The 17494-nt window shown below is 46.6% G+C and overlaps 1 protein-coding gene across 2 annotated transcripts in view; it reads right to left on the bottom strand.

The window, feature by feature from the left end:
• ELMO1 (engulfment and cell motility 1) overlaps positions 1 to 17494 on the bottom strand; it is a 504510-nt gene that overhangs the window by 292726 nt on the left and 194290 nt on the right. For both annotated transcript variants that reach the window (XM_074988098.1, XM_074988096.1), the window contains exons 11-13: positions 16910 to 16960; positions 14872 to 14994; positions 13240 to 13371 (exon numbers count right to left, since the gene is read on the bottom strand). In XM_074988098.1, the coding sequence (XP_074844199.1) occupies positions 13240 to 13371; positions 14872 to 14994; positions 16910 to 16960 (306 nt within the window). The remainder of the gene's footprint in view (positions 1 to 13239; positions 13372 to 14871; positions 14995 to 16909; positions 16961 to 17494) is intronic.

Below are 17494 nucleotides of genomic sequence, written 5' to 3'. Positions count from 1 at the left end.
TGTGATATGTAATTAAAACTTGCAACATCATGAACAGTACTCCTAGGGGAATTCTGTGCCACAGTGCAATGCAGAATTTTGTAGAAATTATCTTGAATGCAGAATTTCCTTCTCCTCTCTTCCTCCACAGGCTGTAGTGCTGCTAGCCCCTTCTAAGGTCGTTGAACCTTGCATAGCCCAGCCCCTCTCTCTCTCTCTCTCTCGCGCACACACACACACACACACACACACACGCACACACACAGTACGAGGTGCTGGGGGGAGGAAGAGGAGAAGGGAGATAGAAGATTCCCAGCAACTGGAGTTCCCCACATACCCTGAGGAAAGGAGAAGGCAGTGAGTGCTAAGGAAACTCTACACAAACCTGGGACAGAACATCAGGCTGGTTCTTCCTCTGGACCCCTGGGCTCAGAGGTGGCTGTCTGGGGAGGTGTGATGCTGGTGTTCGGGCTTAGTGGGTGGCAAGGCAGCTGGGCCTTGAAGGGGAGGGGTTGTGGGTGCCTGGCCCCCTAGCTGGTCTGGAGCATCACCAGGGGAAGCAGAGAGAAACAGGAAATGGCTTGTCACAGGGGTTTCTTTAACTCTCTCACCCTGAGGAATTTGTGTTTGCCTCTATTGTTACAGCCATACTTGCTGACAAGTGTTTTGAAATAAATTACCAAAAAAACTGAAACTGGAGAAATTATGTGCTGTTATTTTGACAAATAACATTTTCAAAACTTTAAAATACCATGATTTTTTTTTTTTTAACTAAACATAGAATTTCTGTCAAGAGTAGTACAAAGGTAAATTAAGATTGCATTGGCAGGCTACCTTAGTCCTGGCATTTCCTAACTTTTGAATACCTGACTTTGCAAAAAATATTTCTTTAATGCAAAGTTTGTTTTTTAAAGGTACCATGTTTATGATGGAGGCTGTGTGTTTTGAAAGGCATGTGATTTCATAGTATTAGATGCCAGAACTACTTTGGGCTCAACACTTCAATCTTTACTCATGCTGTGTAGCAGCTGGTCACATGATTATTCTCACTTAAATCAAATCAATGGTATTACTCCAATATTTCTTGGTGTGCATATGAATTGCAGAATTGGGCCTATCTGAACAGTGTACAAAAAAGACAATGCAGTGTACTCAAAACTATGGCTGTGGCCACACTAGGGCTGTGTCTACACTGGTCCAAAACTTCGAAATGGCCATGCAAATGGCCATTTCGAAGTTTACTAATGAAGCGCTGAAATGCATATTCAGCGCCTCATTAGAATGTCGGCTGCCATGGCACTTCGAAATTGACGCGGCTTGTTGCTGTGCAGCTCCTTTTCAAAAGGACCCCACCAATTTCGAAATCCCCTTATTCCTATCTGCTGTTAGGAATAAGAGGATTTCGAAGTTGGTGGGGTCCTTTAGAAAAGGAGCCCCACTGGAAGAGCCATGCGGCAGTGAGCAGCATCAATTCTGAAGTGCCGCAGCTGCTGGCATTCTAATGAGGCGCTGAATATGTATTTCAGCGCTTTATTAGTAAACATCAAAATGGCTATTTGCCTGGCCATTTCGAAGTTTTAGGCTAGTGTAGACATAGCCTAGGAAGCGACATTGAAAGGGATAATCCCTATCCATCACTTTGAACTGAGCCACTTCGAAAGGAAGTGACTACATACAAAACGTGGCTCGACGTTGTGATCCGCAATATCGAAGAGATGCCCCGTCATTTCGAAATGGAGTGGCTACACAGCCACAGCTTCATTTTGAAATAACGGGGCAGGAAATGGCGAGGGCAGGGTTGAATGGCCGACAAGCCCTTCCTGGAGCATGGGCCAGCTGCCCTATCAAAGGCCCTCACCTAAACACAGCCCCCGTGCACACGCTGAGGACCCCGGTTGCCTGTAGCACGTGACCTCCAGCACAGCACTTGGCAGAGGCTTGGTTAGCCACCACACCACTGCCTGCCATGGACCCGCAGCACTTCACTGACGGGGACACCCTGGACATCATGGCCAGCCTGATGGACGTCCTGACAGCATGCCATATGAGGCTACATGCTGCCCGACATATGGCCAGCCTCCTGCAGGACCCCCCACAGTGTACCTGGAGCACCCCCTGTTCCAGCCCCGTCATCGCCTCTGGTGGTACCCCACCAGCGGGGAATGGTGGGATGACATCGTCCTGGGGGAGTGGGACGACAATGAGTGGCTCCACAACTTCCGGATGACTCAGACCACGTTCATGGAACTGTGCCATTGGCTGGCACCAGCACTTCACCACCAGAACACCCGCACACGGCCCACACTCCCCTTGGAGGAACGAGTAGCCATCGCCGTGCGGAAGCTGGCCACCCCAGACAGCAACTGTTTGGTCAGTCACCAATTCAGGGTGGGGAAGGCCAACATCAGGGTCCTCCTCCTTGAGGTAAGGCACACACCCATGGCAGAGTCTCAGGGAGGGGTGTCCCCCATATGCTACCATACACTCACGGGTGCCTGTGCCCTCCAACCCCTACAGGCTGTCGCCACCATCAACAGGATCCTCCTGCGCCACCTGATCTGCCTTGGAGACGTGGATGCTGCCATGGCCGTCTTCCAACAGCTGGGATTCCCCTACTGCATCGGCACATTGGACAGCACCCACGTCGCCATCCGGGCCCCACCACACAGCTGGGGACAGTACATCAACCGAAAGGGCTACCACTCCATTGTTCTCCAGGCCCTCATGGATGCCCGAGGACATTTCACGGACATTTGCATGGGCTGGCTGGGCAGAGCCCACGATGCCCGAATCCTGAGGAACTCATGGCTTGGCCGCAGGATGGCAGAGGGCCCCTACATCCCCCACACGGGAGCTGCCGGTGGGGGACGTGACCATGCCCCCATGCATCGCCACCAATGCTGCCTACCCTCTCCAGGCCTGGCTAATGTGCCCCTACACAGGACACACCAATGACAGCCAGGACATCTACAATGCATGCCTCAACCAGGCCAGGAACACCAGTCTGAAGGCGCGTTTCAGGTGCCTCCTGATGCGCCTGGAGGTAGGTCTGCCCAGTGTGCCCACAGTCGTGGGCACCTTCTGTGCACTGGACAACCTCGTGGAGAGCAAACAGGATCTCTTTGTGGCACACTGGCTGGCCAAGGCCATGCCGCACTATGAGCAGCCAGGTGCGGTCCTGTGTCGCCATGTGCACTGGGACAGGATGAGTGTGCGGGAGGCCCTCTGGGAGGCCTTTGCCCAGGGGCCCCCATGACCTGGCCTGGCCCACTCCATACACACACCCCTATTCTCCCCCTTGCCCCACCAGCACTCCCTTCGCCATCCTCACCCAAGGCAAGACACATATCGCCGTTAAATAAATGTAACTGTTATTTTTGGAAAACAAAGAACATGAGACTATTTACATGGGGAGTCAGGGGGCCTCAATCCTCTGTGGGAGTGGCTGGTCGGGAGCCACGATGGCCCCTGAAGCTGCAACCGCCCCAGGTCCAGGGACCATGGCGGGGCTAGGATGAGGCAGGTGGAATGGGGAGGTAGGGCCTGACTGGGGTATATTGGGGCTTGGACTCGTGGGGAGGAGGGGAGGAGCCATGGACAGGCAGAGCTCGCCCAGCCACAGCCAGCCCACCAGCTCCTGCCGCTCAGCTGGGGAGGGCGGGGACGGGGGCAGAAGGGGCACAGACAGGAGCTGGGGAAGAGGGGGAGGCCAAGGAAGTGGGGGGTCAGGGCAGAGGGGGGGCTGTGGGAAAGGCCATCCATGGACCAGGCGGTTGGGCTGGGCAGTTAGTGACAGCCTGGGTCAGGGTGTCAAGATACCCAGCCACACGGTCCCAGGCTGCCCACTCCATGGAGAGCCATTCCCGCAGCAAGTGGTTCTGCTCCCACCATGCAGCAATGTGGGCTGCCGTCAGATCATCTGCCCGGCTGCGGTGGTGGCTCCTCCCACCATGGCACCCAGTCTGGGGAGGTGTCGCCCCTTTGCCCTCCTCTGCAGCTGCAGGGGTCCCGGGCATGTCCAGAGGGCTGGGGTGGCTGGCAGATGTTGAGACTGTGAAGACATAAGGGGAGAGGGTGGTGCCCCGTCAGTCATGAGCCTGGGTACCATGGGCCAGCATCCTTGTCCCCACCGTCATCCCTCCCTGCTTATGGTGAGGGGCTCTGGGGTGACCTGTCAGCTGTGGGCTCCGTCAACGCAGTGCGGTTAGAGTAGCTGCCCCAGCCGCGCCAGGCTTATGACCCTCATGGCAGCCCATGACCCCATGCAGGTACCCGCCCCCAGCAGCGACGACAGCCATCCCCGGGTCCCTGGCCTGTGGCTGCATGCCCAGGCCCATGCCAGCTGTGTTGGGGACCGCTCCCCCACTCCTCTGCAATGACCAGTGCACCCCACACCTGGTCCTACCTGAGGGTTCCTTGGGTGGTTCAGGGGAGGCCCGGGTGGATGTAGCCCAGCGAGGGCCCTCGGAGGACTCGGTGATATACAGCGGTCCCTTGCTCCCACTGTTGCTGTCCCCAGTGCCAGCAGGTATTTTGGGGCCTCCAGTAGGGGAGGCCATCGAGGGTCCTGGCTGGGACTCCTCGCCCTGCCCCTCCGGCTCCGCCGTGTCCAGGGTCTCCTCAGGTGGTGCAGCCTCCCTGCGTCCCAGCAGCTGGTGGAGCTCCCTGAAGTAGGGGCAGATGGCCGGTGCTGCCCCTGACTGCTCGTCTGAGTCCCTTGCTCGGGCATAGCCCTGCTGCAGCTCCTTTACTCTGGAGCACACCTGGTTGGGGTTCCGGAGGGAGTGGCCCCTTGTAGCGAGGTTGCTGGCGAGGCGGCCAAAGGCATCCGCATTTCTCTTCCACCTCTCCATCCTGAGCAGGATGTCCTCCACCCCCCAGACGGCCAGCAAGTCCCAGACTTCAGCTTTCATACAGAGGACTCCCCCTCTTCTTTGGGGGCTGCCCAGAGCCCTGGGAGCCCTGCCGCCCAGAACCCTGGGCTCCCTGGGGGTCTTGGCTGCTAGCCATCAGTCCAGCCAAGGAGGGGTGTCACTTTCTGGGGGTGCTTGGGAGTGTCGTCTGGCCACCTCATGCTCCTACGTCTGCCAGCACACACAGCTTCCTGCCCGGGGTTTCTGTGTCCCTGCAGCTTTAAGGCATCCATAGCTGACAGCCATAGAGCTCTGGCTGCTGGTCAGGATGTCTCTAGGCTCTGGGGAGGGGCCGGCTCTGGGGAGGACTTTTCATTTCAAAATGGCAACCAGGGAGCGACTACACATATTTCATTTCGAAATCAACGTCGAAAGGAGGCGTTATTCCCAACACAGGAGTGGAATAACGATTTCAAAATGAATGCCTTTTAATTTCCAAGTTGATTTCGAAATGAGCAATTTCTGTGTAGTTGCTCTCTTGCTCATTTCGAAATTGCCCCTCATTTCAAAATTGCTTTCGAAATGAACGGCTAGTGTGGCCACAGCCTATGTGTTTTCATTTATAAAGGAAACCAGATACTGAAAACAAAGGTTACTGTAAGAATATTGACACATGTCTTACATAGTGTAACATTAACCTCAGTCTTTGCTGGATTTCCTAAATTCACAACAAGAAATACCAAGAATAGGATAGTGCAAAATTAGTTATTTAAGAAAACTGACAAGGTTTCAGTAAACAAATTAAAAACTTGCCAGAGAGAGTTTAGAGGAGCAACCTTTAGTGATCAGAAAGACAGAAACCAAACTATGAGTGCCTGCTTCGTACTAATCTGCCCCATTGTTCAGAAGAAGGTATGAGCAACAGTGAGTGTTAAATGGAACTTCAGAGACAGAAGAGAAGGTGGTGGTCTGTTTTTTCTAGCCAGACATCATATCAACTGCAAAACAAACCCTACGTAATCAGAGGAATACTTGTATCTGCAAGCCACTTCCTATAAGGAGACATGAGATGAAAGTCCTTTAAAAGGAAGTCACTTTAGGGCAGTGTCAATGACTTCCTCTGCCAAGCACTGTATTAGTGCTTCCTCTTCCTCTACCAAGCACTGTATTAGTGATCAGTACATAATTTTAAAGACATTCTGAGCTTAGAGAAAAAGACAGTTTACTTTTCTTGCAACTTAGTGATATAGACAAGGTATGTATTTATTTTCTCTTCTGAAGGATGTTTTAATTTTTTTTCTGAGTGATCTGGTTCCCTGACAAAAGCCAATCAACTGTTCAACTATTTTTCTTTATATAAGGTGGGCAAATCAGAACAGTTCATGTTGATTTCGTTACTTCACTCTACTGTTTTATTGGAAGTCCAGTTTGTTGATATATAGACGACAGGGCATTTGGGGGACAAACTATGTCTAGTAAACAGCTGTATTTCTACCAAAAAGCACATATTTTGTAAATCTGCCCAGAAAGTGAAAAGCCACTTGTCAGAGAGGTAATGACAAAACTGGGAAACCTGAACTGGGGTTTAAGACGTGCAATTTGTGACATAACATCCTGGACTGGAATTCACCCATCACATCTCTAGATAGGTCAGGGAAGTCAAGTTGCCTTACATTAATTCAGTAAAAACTTATTGGTCTAAATGGTCGTACTGTAAATATTCAGTTTTTTTTAAGCCAACACAAATATGGTACAGAGGCTAGTGCAGAGAATTGGGTATCATGAGGCTGAGACCTAGTCCCAAGGTCTGTCACTTGATCACTTGATCTTGTCCACTTACAAGATAGGGTTAATTCTATCTATCTCACCAGGGCCTTGTGGAATGCTCTGATATCCCCAGTCGGCTCCACAGAAGTTGAGAGTATTACTGGCATGTAAAAGGGTAACACAACGAATTTTTCAACAAATATCAGCAATAAATACACAAGCAAATATCCATAGGCCCTTTCACATGGCAACAAATGGCTGACTGCAAGGAGGCACTGGAAGGAGAAGAGGAACTCTTTCCCACCCCAGTCCAAAACCGAAACACAGTGCCTGCCTCCTAGGAAACAATGGGCCAGGATAAATAGGAAAAAAGGTAATCCAAAGAAAGCTTGCAATCCTTCAGTGGGTTACACCCTAGCAGTAAGAGTTTATCTTCCCCTATTATTTTTCATCTGGAATAGAGAAGAAGGTACTGAAATGCTTGTGTATTAAAGCCATGCAAATATGACAAATGAAGGGAGCAGTAGAGGTCAAGCAGTAGGAGACGGGCATGACAAATGGGGAGCAGCTACAATCTGTGTCAGTGACAAACGCTGTTTCTCCAAGCAGAACATCCTACATAAAAGAGAGAGCAGGTATGGAACTTACACCCACACAGCACTGAGACTGATTGGGCTTTACTGTTCACAACTCCTCTTTTTCTGAATCATTAAAAAGAACAAGTAGTATTTTTGAACACCCAGTTCTGGTGTGTGCAGCTGTTCTTAGGTCTGTTTGCGATGAAGTCCAGAACTGGGACTTTGGCTGTTGTTTATTTAACTTATGATCAGCATGCTGTGGAAATGGTGAAAGGAAATCTGTTCAGGTGCTTTTCCCTGCCTGGCACTAGCCAAGCACCATGAAGGCTCCGTCATTAAAGTCACAATGGGATATCTAACCTATAGTAATGAGAGGGCCTGACAATCAGGCTTGGCGTAAGGCTAAAGGCCTAAACCCAAGTTCAGTACAGGGTTATTATGACAACTTGATGGATAGTGTTGTTTTGATGGTACCGCTATCTACAGGTAATGAGTAGGATCTAGTTATATGAAGGGGTGTCAATATATTATAACATATTATAATCAGGAGTTATACTTGGCATATGTCATAGATACGTAACTTGTTTATACCTGTGTATAAAAGTGTGTGGCCACGCCATGTGACCGAGAGGATGATGAAGCTCCATTGCCGTCAATTGAGTTGCCTCCATTGTCAAGACACACACATACATTAGTGTAAAACTGATGGCATCCAGGTTGGGAAACCCAGGGTACTAAAGCCCTTGTGTCAACAACAATAAGCCTCATTCCAGTTTCTTTGTACCTTACTTGATTTGTAGTTATTGGGGGCCATCAGAAATCTGCTCTGAGGACTAACTGCTCAGAGCCAACACTGGCATTCGAAAGGGCAAATATGCACATGGCCAAAAGTTATCAACACAGAAAGGTGCAGAACAGACGTCTGGACACCAGCAGTAACATCATCTCACTACACAATCTTGCTAGCAGAACCGTTCTGATTACGAGTTCCAGAACAGACTCAGTTGTTTGTTTTTCTTTTCCCTTGTGCTTCTCCATTTGCTTTACATAACAGCAATACTGTAGCCAGGACAATTCTGTGCGTGAACACACCTCTCTCCAGAGTGACTGACACCACTTGGTCATTAGCATTAGCCCTCACAAAGCAGACAACACATAAAATAATCTCTCTGATATGCACCGCCTTCCCTGCCTGATTACATAACATGAGCAAATAGCTCCTCCACACACCACCGTAAACAGAAACCTCACTGGCAGCCAGTAATAACATAAAAAAGGGAGGGAAGGAAAAAAAAAAAAAAAAAAGAATTGTTGGCAGTCCACTGACAAATTGTGAGCCAGCAGGCCTGGGACCGGACCCTGATCTCAGTCACCCCAGTGTCAGTCCAGAAAAATATCCATTGATTCCAGTGGATTTACACCATGGACTAAGAGCAGGGTAAGCAAGGTCACAGTCAAACAGCCTACATCTATACATGGCCAAAAACATCTATGTGGAAGAGCTTTAACCAACCAAGCACAATGTTACTTCACATCAGAGTCAGTGCTGGCACCCCAAGTTTTGTGCTGGGGAGAGCCTGAGAGTCTAGATTTATTGGGTTACTTTCTGTGGGTGGCTGGAAAAGGAAGTACACCAGCAAAAAGCCTTTGGCAGAACACAAAAGGAAAAGTCACACGTAAAGCTGAGGGCTGGGAAATGCTGCCAGTGTAGTTAACGGGTGTAGTCAACCACAAAAATAAAATAAAATAAAATAAAATAAAACAGGAAGCGTGAAGGTGGCATGTTTTGCAGACTTCAGTATGCTCATGTAACACCTCAGAAATGCAGGTCTCTTGCAGTTGCAGAGTTAGCGCAAATGGTGCTGCACGTGGTTTACTTCCACCAGCACTCATCGCTAAGCTAGTTCAGTTACGTGAGCGCTCCTGACAGCAGTTGTCAGTGATGACTTTATTTTCAATAGTAGACAAGGCCTCAGCTTAGTCCCTGAAAAAGGTAGGGCTGAAGAAGGAATTGGAATGAACTATCTGAACAGGGTGACCATATTTCCCAGGGCCAAACACAGGACAAGGTGTGTGTTGCCCCACAGCTCTGGGTGCTTGGAATGGGGCCACTGCCCCACCAAGGGGGCCTTCCTGGCTGCTGAGGGTGGCTGCCCCATGCCTCGGAGGACTGGCAATGGGGCTGATGCCCTGCAGGAGAGCGCTGTGGCTGCCCCATGCTTTGGGATGCTGCCAACAGGGCTACTGCCCTGTGGGAAAGCTCCCTGGCTGCGGAGGCAGCTGCCTCATGGGGGGTGGGGAGCACACAGGAGGCTGTCCTGCAGCAGGAATTGGGCTATATCCCTGCACTTGTCTCCCTGACTGCAGAGGCAGCTGTCCCATGGGGAAGGCTGCCCAGCACTGCTGGGGCACCAGGTCCCCCTTAAAATCTTAGAGGGGGAACAAAACTCAATACCCTACCCTCAACACTCCCTGCCTTACCTCTATGGCATATGGATCCTGAATTGTTCGAGAGTCACATTACATTTTTAATCAGAACACATCCAAGAAGACTGATAAACACTGAATTTGTGCCCATATTTATTTCCAGTTATTTTATTTTGAAGCAAATAAATACAGTAAAAGCCATGCTATCTGACATGTGGATAACCATGTTAACTGGCACTCCTAGCTGGGGCCACTCCAGCTGCTACGGGGCTGGCTGCATGGCTGGTGGTGATTCTGTTTATACTGCTCATATGCTGGTATCTTTTTTTATGTGGAGTTATAAGTATTGGCTCTGTGCTTCTATTTGAAATTTTAGTTTCTGGGAGACCACAGTAGGAGGTGTGACAACCATACTTGAAAGACAAAGGGCCTTATCAGATTCCAATCAGCTTCTGAGGAATTTGGCTGTAAGGTATAACCCAGCAGAAGGGCAATGGCAAATTGCCTGAACAGGTCTTGGACGGGTGGCCTGCCCATGTGACAGGCTCCATCCCGAAAGTGCTTCCATGCAGGGAGGAACAAGGGAATTCCTTCCGCTAGGCAAGGGTATAAAGAGGACCCTGAGGTTCCTCCATCTTTGACTTCATTCCAGCTCATCACTTCAGGAGCATCTTTGCTATGGACTGAGCCCAAAAGGTTTGATGACCCATCCTAACTAGGATGTATTCCAGAGACTTTTAAGACAGTAGCCTAGTTCAGCTCTGCTTCAAGCCTGCATCAAGAACTTTGTGATTGGTGTACGTAATTTGATTGCTTTAACAATTTTACTCTCAACCTATTCTTTCTTTCGTTTTATTGATACACCTTTAGATTCTAAGGATTGGCACAGTGTGCTTCTTATGGGTAAGATCTCAGGTACAATTGATTTGGGAATGTGGCTGGTCCTTTGGTATCAGAAGAACCTGTTCAGATTTGGTGAGACAGATTTTCATAACCTCTCATCTGTGTAAGGAGGGATACAAGTTGTGGCACAAGAGAAGCTGGAGTGTCTGAGGGAATTTGCCTGTGTGACTTCTTGATGGCCGGCGCAGCAAGAAGCACTCTGTGTGACTGGTCTGGTATGCCTTAAAGAGGAGGAACTCCAGCCTGGGGTTGAAAGTAGCCCTGTTTTAGGCAACTTGCCCTGATTTGGCCTTCTAAGCTGTGCTTGGAAAATATCTTCAGTATTACAGGGGCCAATGAACTCGCTCAAGTAACCATGAAGTTTGATTACCCAGAATTCCCTGTTCTCCAGGGAAACTACTATACTCTACTATAGCATAAACTTAGGAGAAAAATTTAAACAGATAAAGCATGCACAGATATTTCTCAGTCCAAAATACCAGTAACAACAGTTCAGAAGTACGAGAAATGAATATAGCTCTCTCTGGCTGAATAATTCAAATCCAGTAAGTACTTGTTCAGTTCTCATTCATTTATGCCATATAAAGACAAAAGCTTTTGGCTAAGTGATGATGTTTTACAGTAGCATAGGTCATTGTTAATGTAGTTTAACATTTCCTGTGATAGGATCCTGTTTTCAGTTGTTTTTAACTTGCACGCACTTTAAACAATTACACTGAAATTTTTCATTTCAAGTGTCAGCCCTATGTTGGATGTTTCTGGAAAATTTCAGCCAAAGCAATTAACTCTGAGACTAAGGCTGGGAGGAAATATGTTGCTTTTTACCAGGTTAAAAAATTCTGGCAACCTTTTCTTTAGTAGTTCTTGTATTGTTTGGGGCAGGGACTGGAGGATGGGGCACGCTGGGCCTGAGATCCTTGGAAAAAGAGGGATGCAGGGAGAATGAAATTGGATTAGGACCACTAGGTATGTCTATACTGCAATAAAACACCTTTGACAAGCCTGCATCAGCTGGCTCAGACTCGTGGGCTGTGGGACTATAAAACTGCAATGTAGATGTCTTGGCTTGGGCTGGGGCCTGGGCCTCTGCTAGCTGGGAGGGTGCCAGAGTCTGGATACGAGCTCAAGTATCTACACTGCAATTCTGTAGCCTGAGATTCTGAGTCAGCTGACAGTGGGTACTTTACTGCTGTATAGACAGACTCACTGAAATCAAATATGGGGAATCAGCATGAAAATTGGTTTGACAAGGAGATCGGGACTAGGGGCCAGTGAGGAAATGAGTAATTGTGTCTTCAGAGCAGGGTTTGAATAATGTGGAATAACTAAAAGATTGGGTCACGCCTTGAACAATGATGATAAAATAGGAATCATTAAGGCAGCACTGTCCTTTGTGTGGATAATATTTTACATGCTAGTATATGTGTGCACACATTGTAGATGATCAGTTGTGCCGATAAAGACAATAGGAGCTGCTGAATGATGAGCACTTTTGAAGGTCTGGCCCTAAATCATCAGCTGGTGGTATCGTAACGAATTGTGGACAGTTTAAATGCTTTGGAACCTAGCTAGGGCCACATCTTTAAGCAAACAAATATACTACCATCTCTTGTGGATGGAGCTGAGGTCGGATGTGCTTTTAAAAGACAGGGAGTATGAATAAGTTTGAATTAAACCATCTTTTTCAGCAGTGTTTAGTGCCCAGACTGGATTTCATTGAATTACACGGATTAGACAGATTTCTGTGCATGAAGGTGGAAATGCAAATGTTGGATGTTAAAATATAATAACCTCTTCAACCTTAAAAAATCATGTCAATAGCTTGTGAAATTAGGACCATTTATTTGCCTTGGGCTTTCATAAATATCTGATACTTAATTGTGTCGTCTCCATCTTTCTATTTTATACCATTATTTTGAAACTGGGGAAAAATTATTGTTACCAAATGTTTTGCTGCCACAAGTGAATCTTGTTAGCAATTTTACTGCCAGAAACAGATACAGAAAGACAGAAATGGAATTCAGACCACTGCTGAACACCGAGCTTGCAAGAGGCTTGGGAAGAAATCTCTAGGATGTACTGCATCTTACATCTTGCAACAGAATCATATTCTTTTATTTTGCTGTTCATTGTTCTGTCAAATTTAATGAAATTGATATTATTTTAAACCTACCTATACTAATAATAAGCCTTCCTTCAGGCCAACCTCCAAAGCCAGGTCTATATTGTACCTTCCTTCTTCACTGCATTCGCGATAATGTGGTGCAGATTTTTGACCCAGCAGTGAAAAGAAACAATAGAATGTCTGCTCTTGGAATACAGAAGGGGAACATGCTGTACGGGACAATGTCAAGTGATGAGTCAAGGTTTTGCTCACCCCTGCCCGCCTCCCGACCCACCCATCTGAAAGACTGCTGCTCAGTGTGTAAGACACAAGAAGCCAAACCTTCCTTGATACATGGATGAATGTTCCCAGGACCTGGAAGAGGGGCAAAGCAAATTCTGTTAACACATTCACATCTCTGCAATAACACAGCTCCTACGTTAACAGAATTTGCATGGAGACAAACACATGTGGCGTTGCCTAACTTTTCATTTAAGATAAAGGGAAGGAAGTATCAGAAATGTCCATCTGTACTAGAGGTCTTAGATTTCAAATGGTACCAGAAGAAATACAATGATCAGGTTTCAACAGGTTATAACTACAGCTGGGTTTCAGCAAAAATACTCACAATAAATCCCAGTTTTTTATAGTCACGGGTATACATAGATTTGCGTTTCTCAATACTGCCACTGATGTTGTTGGGTTCAGACTCTGCATCAAATGCAATTCTTCGGAGTTCAAATATAATATCCCTCTGAGCCTGAGAGTGGGGGTCAAAAAGGGAAAGTCAGTTAAAAAAAAAAAAAGCAGAGAAATGTCTGCTGTTTTGAGTCACAGCATGGAACTATAAAAGAACGTCTCAAAATGCTGCATGTGCTCTGCCCTCAGTGCTCCTTTATCACAAATACAATTTTAAGCAACTAGACAGATGGACATACAGAGTGATTTTGTGTTTCCCTATTTCCCAAAGTCCTCACAGTTGAGGGATTTCATTCCTCAGAAGACTCATACGAAGCATTAGTATCCTGACAGGTGCTTAACGCTCAGTCTAGTAAGATGGTGAGCTTTCCAGCCCACACAAGCACACGCTTAACCATGCGCTTATAATACCACTGAAGTCAAAGGGACAACATTCATGCTTCAAGTTTAAGCTTGTGCTCAATGTTTTGCTGGATCCAGAGCAAAGCAGACTCAGCACCTTGAAGAACTGAGCCCTAAGCATTCCTCTGATAAAAGATAGATTTTCACTACTAAGAAGACGACGGTGTAGCAGTTGTTTCAGAAATATCAATGGTGCACATCTGTAGCTGATCTGTGCAAGTAAGAACTGCTTTGCCATGTACAGCTACAGTGCTACTATGGTTGACGATGATGTGTGATGGTTACCATGCTATTTTGTGTATTCTTTTTCCTTTTAAGTTCAGAAACTACCCTTCTATGTGCTGAAATAAAAGAGTGCACAATCATTGCTCCAACTGATGTAACCATGTACAACACTGTCTCTTATCTGTGCAACATGCTACCAATCCCAATTCCCCAAATGACTAGGCTGTCTTCATTCAAATCCCTCTTAAAAATCCACTTCTTCTATATAGTCTGCTCGAAGCTCCTGTAAATTAAAGGCCCAAAAACCTTTCCCACGGCATCCTGAATTATTTACGTCTTTTTTTAAAGCTTTCGGGGCATGGACTACCTATATTTTTGTTTACTCTGCAGCACCACACACATCACTGGAGATCAGCAATATTAAAAACAATCATTGTTTGACCACAACCACACACATTAAAAAATGAACTCGAGTTAGAATTATGTAACTATACTCCACCTACCTTAGATATTTAATTTGAACATACACTCTAGTTCTTCATGAATAATTTCAACCAAATGGTTTTAATAAACATTAAAAGAAAAAAAACAGACTGACTCTGATCTGTATGCTGTACAGATTTAGCTTAGGATGGCATCAAATTCAACTGATGAAACTCAAGATCAGGCAATATGGGATCTGAAATTTGTAAAATTGCCAGTTTGTCATCTCACTTTTGCATAACAGAAGCCAATTTGCTTTCATGCACTTTGTTTTTCAGACAACAATCTAGCCTTCATTTCTGGAAAATGAATTTTTTATAAACACACATGGGATATCCATGACTGTTAAGAAATGCTACTTTGACTAATCTGACTTTCCTAGCTCTAAAATCTAAGCTGGACACTACATTGGTCCTCCTACTGTTCAGACTGGATTATGAGAAATGCTTACCTGGTCCTGGGGATCCATTTTGGTCATCATTCTGTCCTCCAGAAGGTTAAAGGTGAGCACTTGCAGAACATAAAGCTGGTGCGCCATTTCATTGTTGATGGCCCTCTGCGCCCTGATAACATTCTGTGAAAGGAAGAAAATCATGTGAATGTCACCGATTTCTGCCAGGTGGGTTCAGGTATTTCCATTCCTGTACCTGTGCAATGAGCAGTGATGTATGCATACTGTTGTCGGGGAAAAAGGCAAGCCCAGTACTAGTAAGGTGGCTAGGAATACAGGCATTCCACGGGCTGTGATATTAAATCCTAGCACTTAGTAAGGTTCCTGAAAGCAGTGTAGCAGAGCCCTCGCCTCCTACCCTCTAGCTAGAGTATGTGCATACAGAAAACAGAAATTAGCAGCCAGCTCATCCTTTTGAAGCACACCCTCTCCAGAAGGGCACATGCAAAGAGCGCATCTAAAGAGCGTGGAGAGAATAGGTTTCTAAGCAGAAGAGTATTCATGCTCCTGATACAGCTGTCATGGTAAGACAATTGCTCTCAGGGAATCAATTACAACCGAACCACACTCCTACCTCTAACCGATGATCTCATTCTATTTGAGGAAAATGGTTTAAAATTAGAATTAAAACACCCACAAACAATACAGAAGTCACCAAAGTTACAATGCAGGTGCCAAAATCATGGACAATTTTTAAGTCACTGAGATACATAAAAATACCTGGGAAGGTAAGTATTATAGACAATCTTCATTCCAAGGTTTTCTGAAGAGTGGGTAACCAAAGGTCACAAGCTCAGTAGTACATAAGGAGAGAAGGAGGGGATGGGGCAACAATGACCAAAATGGTGCTACTCAGCAGCAGTGCCAAATAGGATGTTTGCTGTCGTCTGCTACATGGCATGGGCGCACGTATGTCAGAGAATGAGTGCCTAAGAGTGTTTGTTAGTCATGATCTAGCCTATCATGTACACAGCCACTTAAGAAGGAACACAGCCTTTGAAACTGAAACAGCCTGCTTTTGTCCACACAGACAGGGCCACCAGCAGCGGAGTGGGAGATTGCAGCTGCCCAAGAGCCTGGCACTTTAGAAGGGTCTGGAGCTCCTGGCTGCTGCTGCTCGAGTGGCCAGAGCTCCAGGCCCCTTTAAACCGTTACTGAAGCACCTGGCTGCACAGTCCAGGCAGCACAGAAGGGCTAATGGGGACACGGCCTGAAGCCCTTTGCTGCCCCCCACACCCCTTTCCCAGGGGCTCAAGCATTTCTGTCCCCAGTCCTGTACAACATCTACACATTAGGGAGTGGTGCCCCAAACTGTCTAATTGGTCAAGTCTGCCTAATGCTTATCTCTGTGTCAGTCAAACATTTAAAAGAGCCATGATCTGGTTAATTGCGAAACTCCCACAGTATTCAATGAGAGAGGAAGCAAGCTCTTTATATTTATTCAATCCACTTTGCAACAGTGTGTTCTGTGCAATTACTTATTACCAGCAATAACAACCCTGGTAAACTATGTCCCACCAAGATATGTGGAAAGATGAGAGTTTTCATACCGTAAAGTCATCTGTACACATGATGAACAATCATGCACAGGGGCTGATTTTGAGATCCAAGCAGCACTGTGTGCACTGTTTGCAGGACAAAAGGGACAACCCAGGAAATTTGAGCTGCTTTACTAATCAAGGCCCATGAAGATCTTCCAAGTTCCTTCTGGTCTGCAAGTTAATTCTCACTTTTTCCCCAAAGAAAGAAGCCCCAAATACTCTTTGTATACATTAGTATATCATGGTGGAGAAATCACAATTTATGCACTGGAGAAATAACCTCTTTTCCCTTTGAGACAGTCCGTGCTGAACTCATTCAGCAGCAGAACTACCTTATCTAGCAAGACAAAGAACTAATGGAAATACAAAAACAACCAACCTAAAGAACATAAAGGTGAACGATATACGACATACACCTACCAAAATAGCAACATGTATTTTTTACCCCACCCTGTGCTAGTAAATAAAACCCTTGGGAACTTTACAGTAATACTTACTTGTAAGATAATTTCACGAAGCTGTTTTTGTGCCAAAATGTTCGCCATCTCCTGTTTCGGTAAAAAACAAAGACTTAGCTAAAAGAATGTATGTCAGAGCAGCAATGACAAGACCTGTATGTTCGCTCCTGGGGGCGCGTATTAGTACTGAATATTATCACTATTTCTCATCAAGAAATAAAAAGAGAAGCTCCACAGCACCAGCAGGTGAACTACGGCTCCAATTAAAGTTCTACGTGAGGCCTACAACCCCTTTTGCTTACCATTGCGGACATGCAGGGTTGCCCGATTCTGCTGGATTCCCTCTGCATAGTGTTTTCTACAAGTCGTAATAAAGTGACACGCACGTAAAGCAAGGGCACGTGAAGGGATGGGGTGTGATGATGGCTCTTACAGTCACTGCTGTGTGCAACGTGCTCCCAATCAACCTGCTGCTACAGTTCAATCAGCACACCCTGCAAATTCTAGGTCTGCAAGTGCCGTTAGCAAAACTACCCTATCCCGGGAGACTGTGGGTTACGACAAGCTTGAGGTCCATTGAGATGAAAGAGGGCCATCCACACAGTCCGCACACTAGCCTAGGCT

This window comes from Carettochelys insculpta, chromosome 2 (genome assembly GCF_033958435.1).
Source record: "Carettochelys insculpta isolate YL-2023 chromosome 2, ASM3395843v1, whole genome shotgun sequence".
NCBI classification, from domain to species: domain Eukaryota; kingdom Metazoa; phylum Chordata; order Testudines; family Carettochelyidae; genus Carettochelys; species Carettochelys insculpta.
The sequence above is the reverse complement of the archived record's forward strand: the minus strand, read 5'-3'. Positions and strand labels throughout refer to the sequence as shown.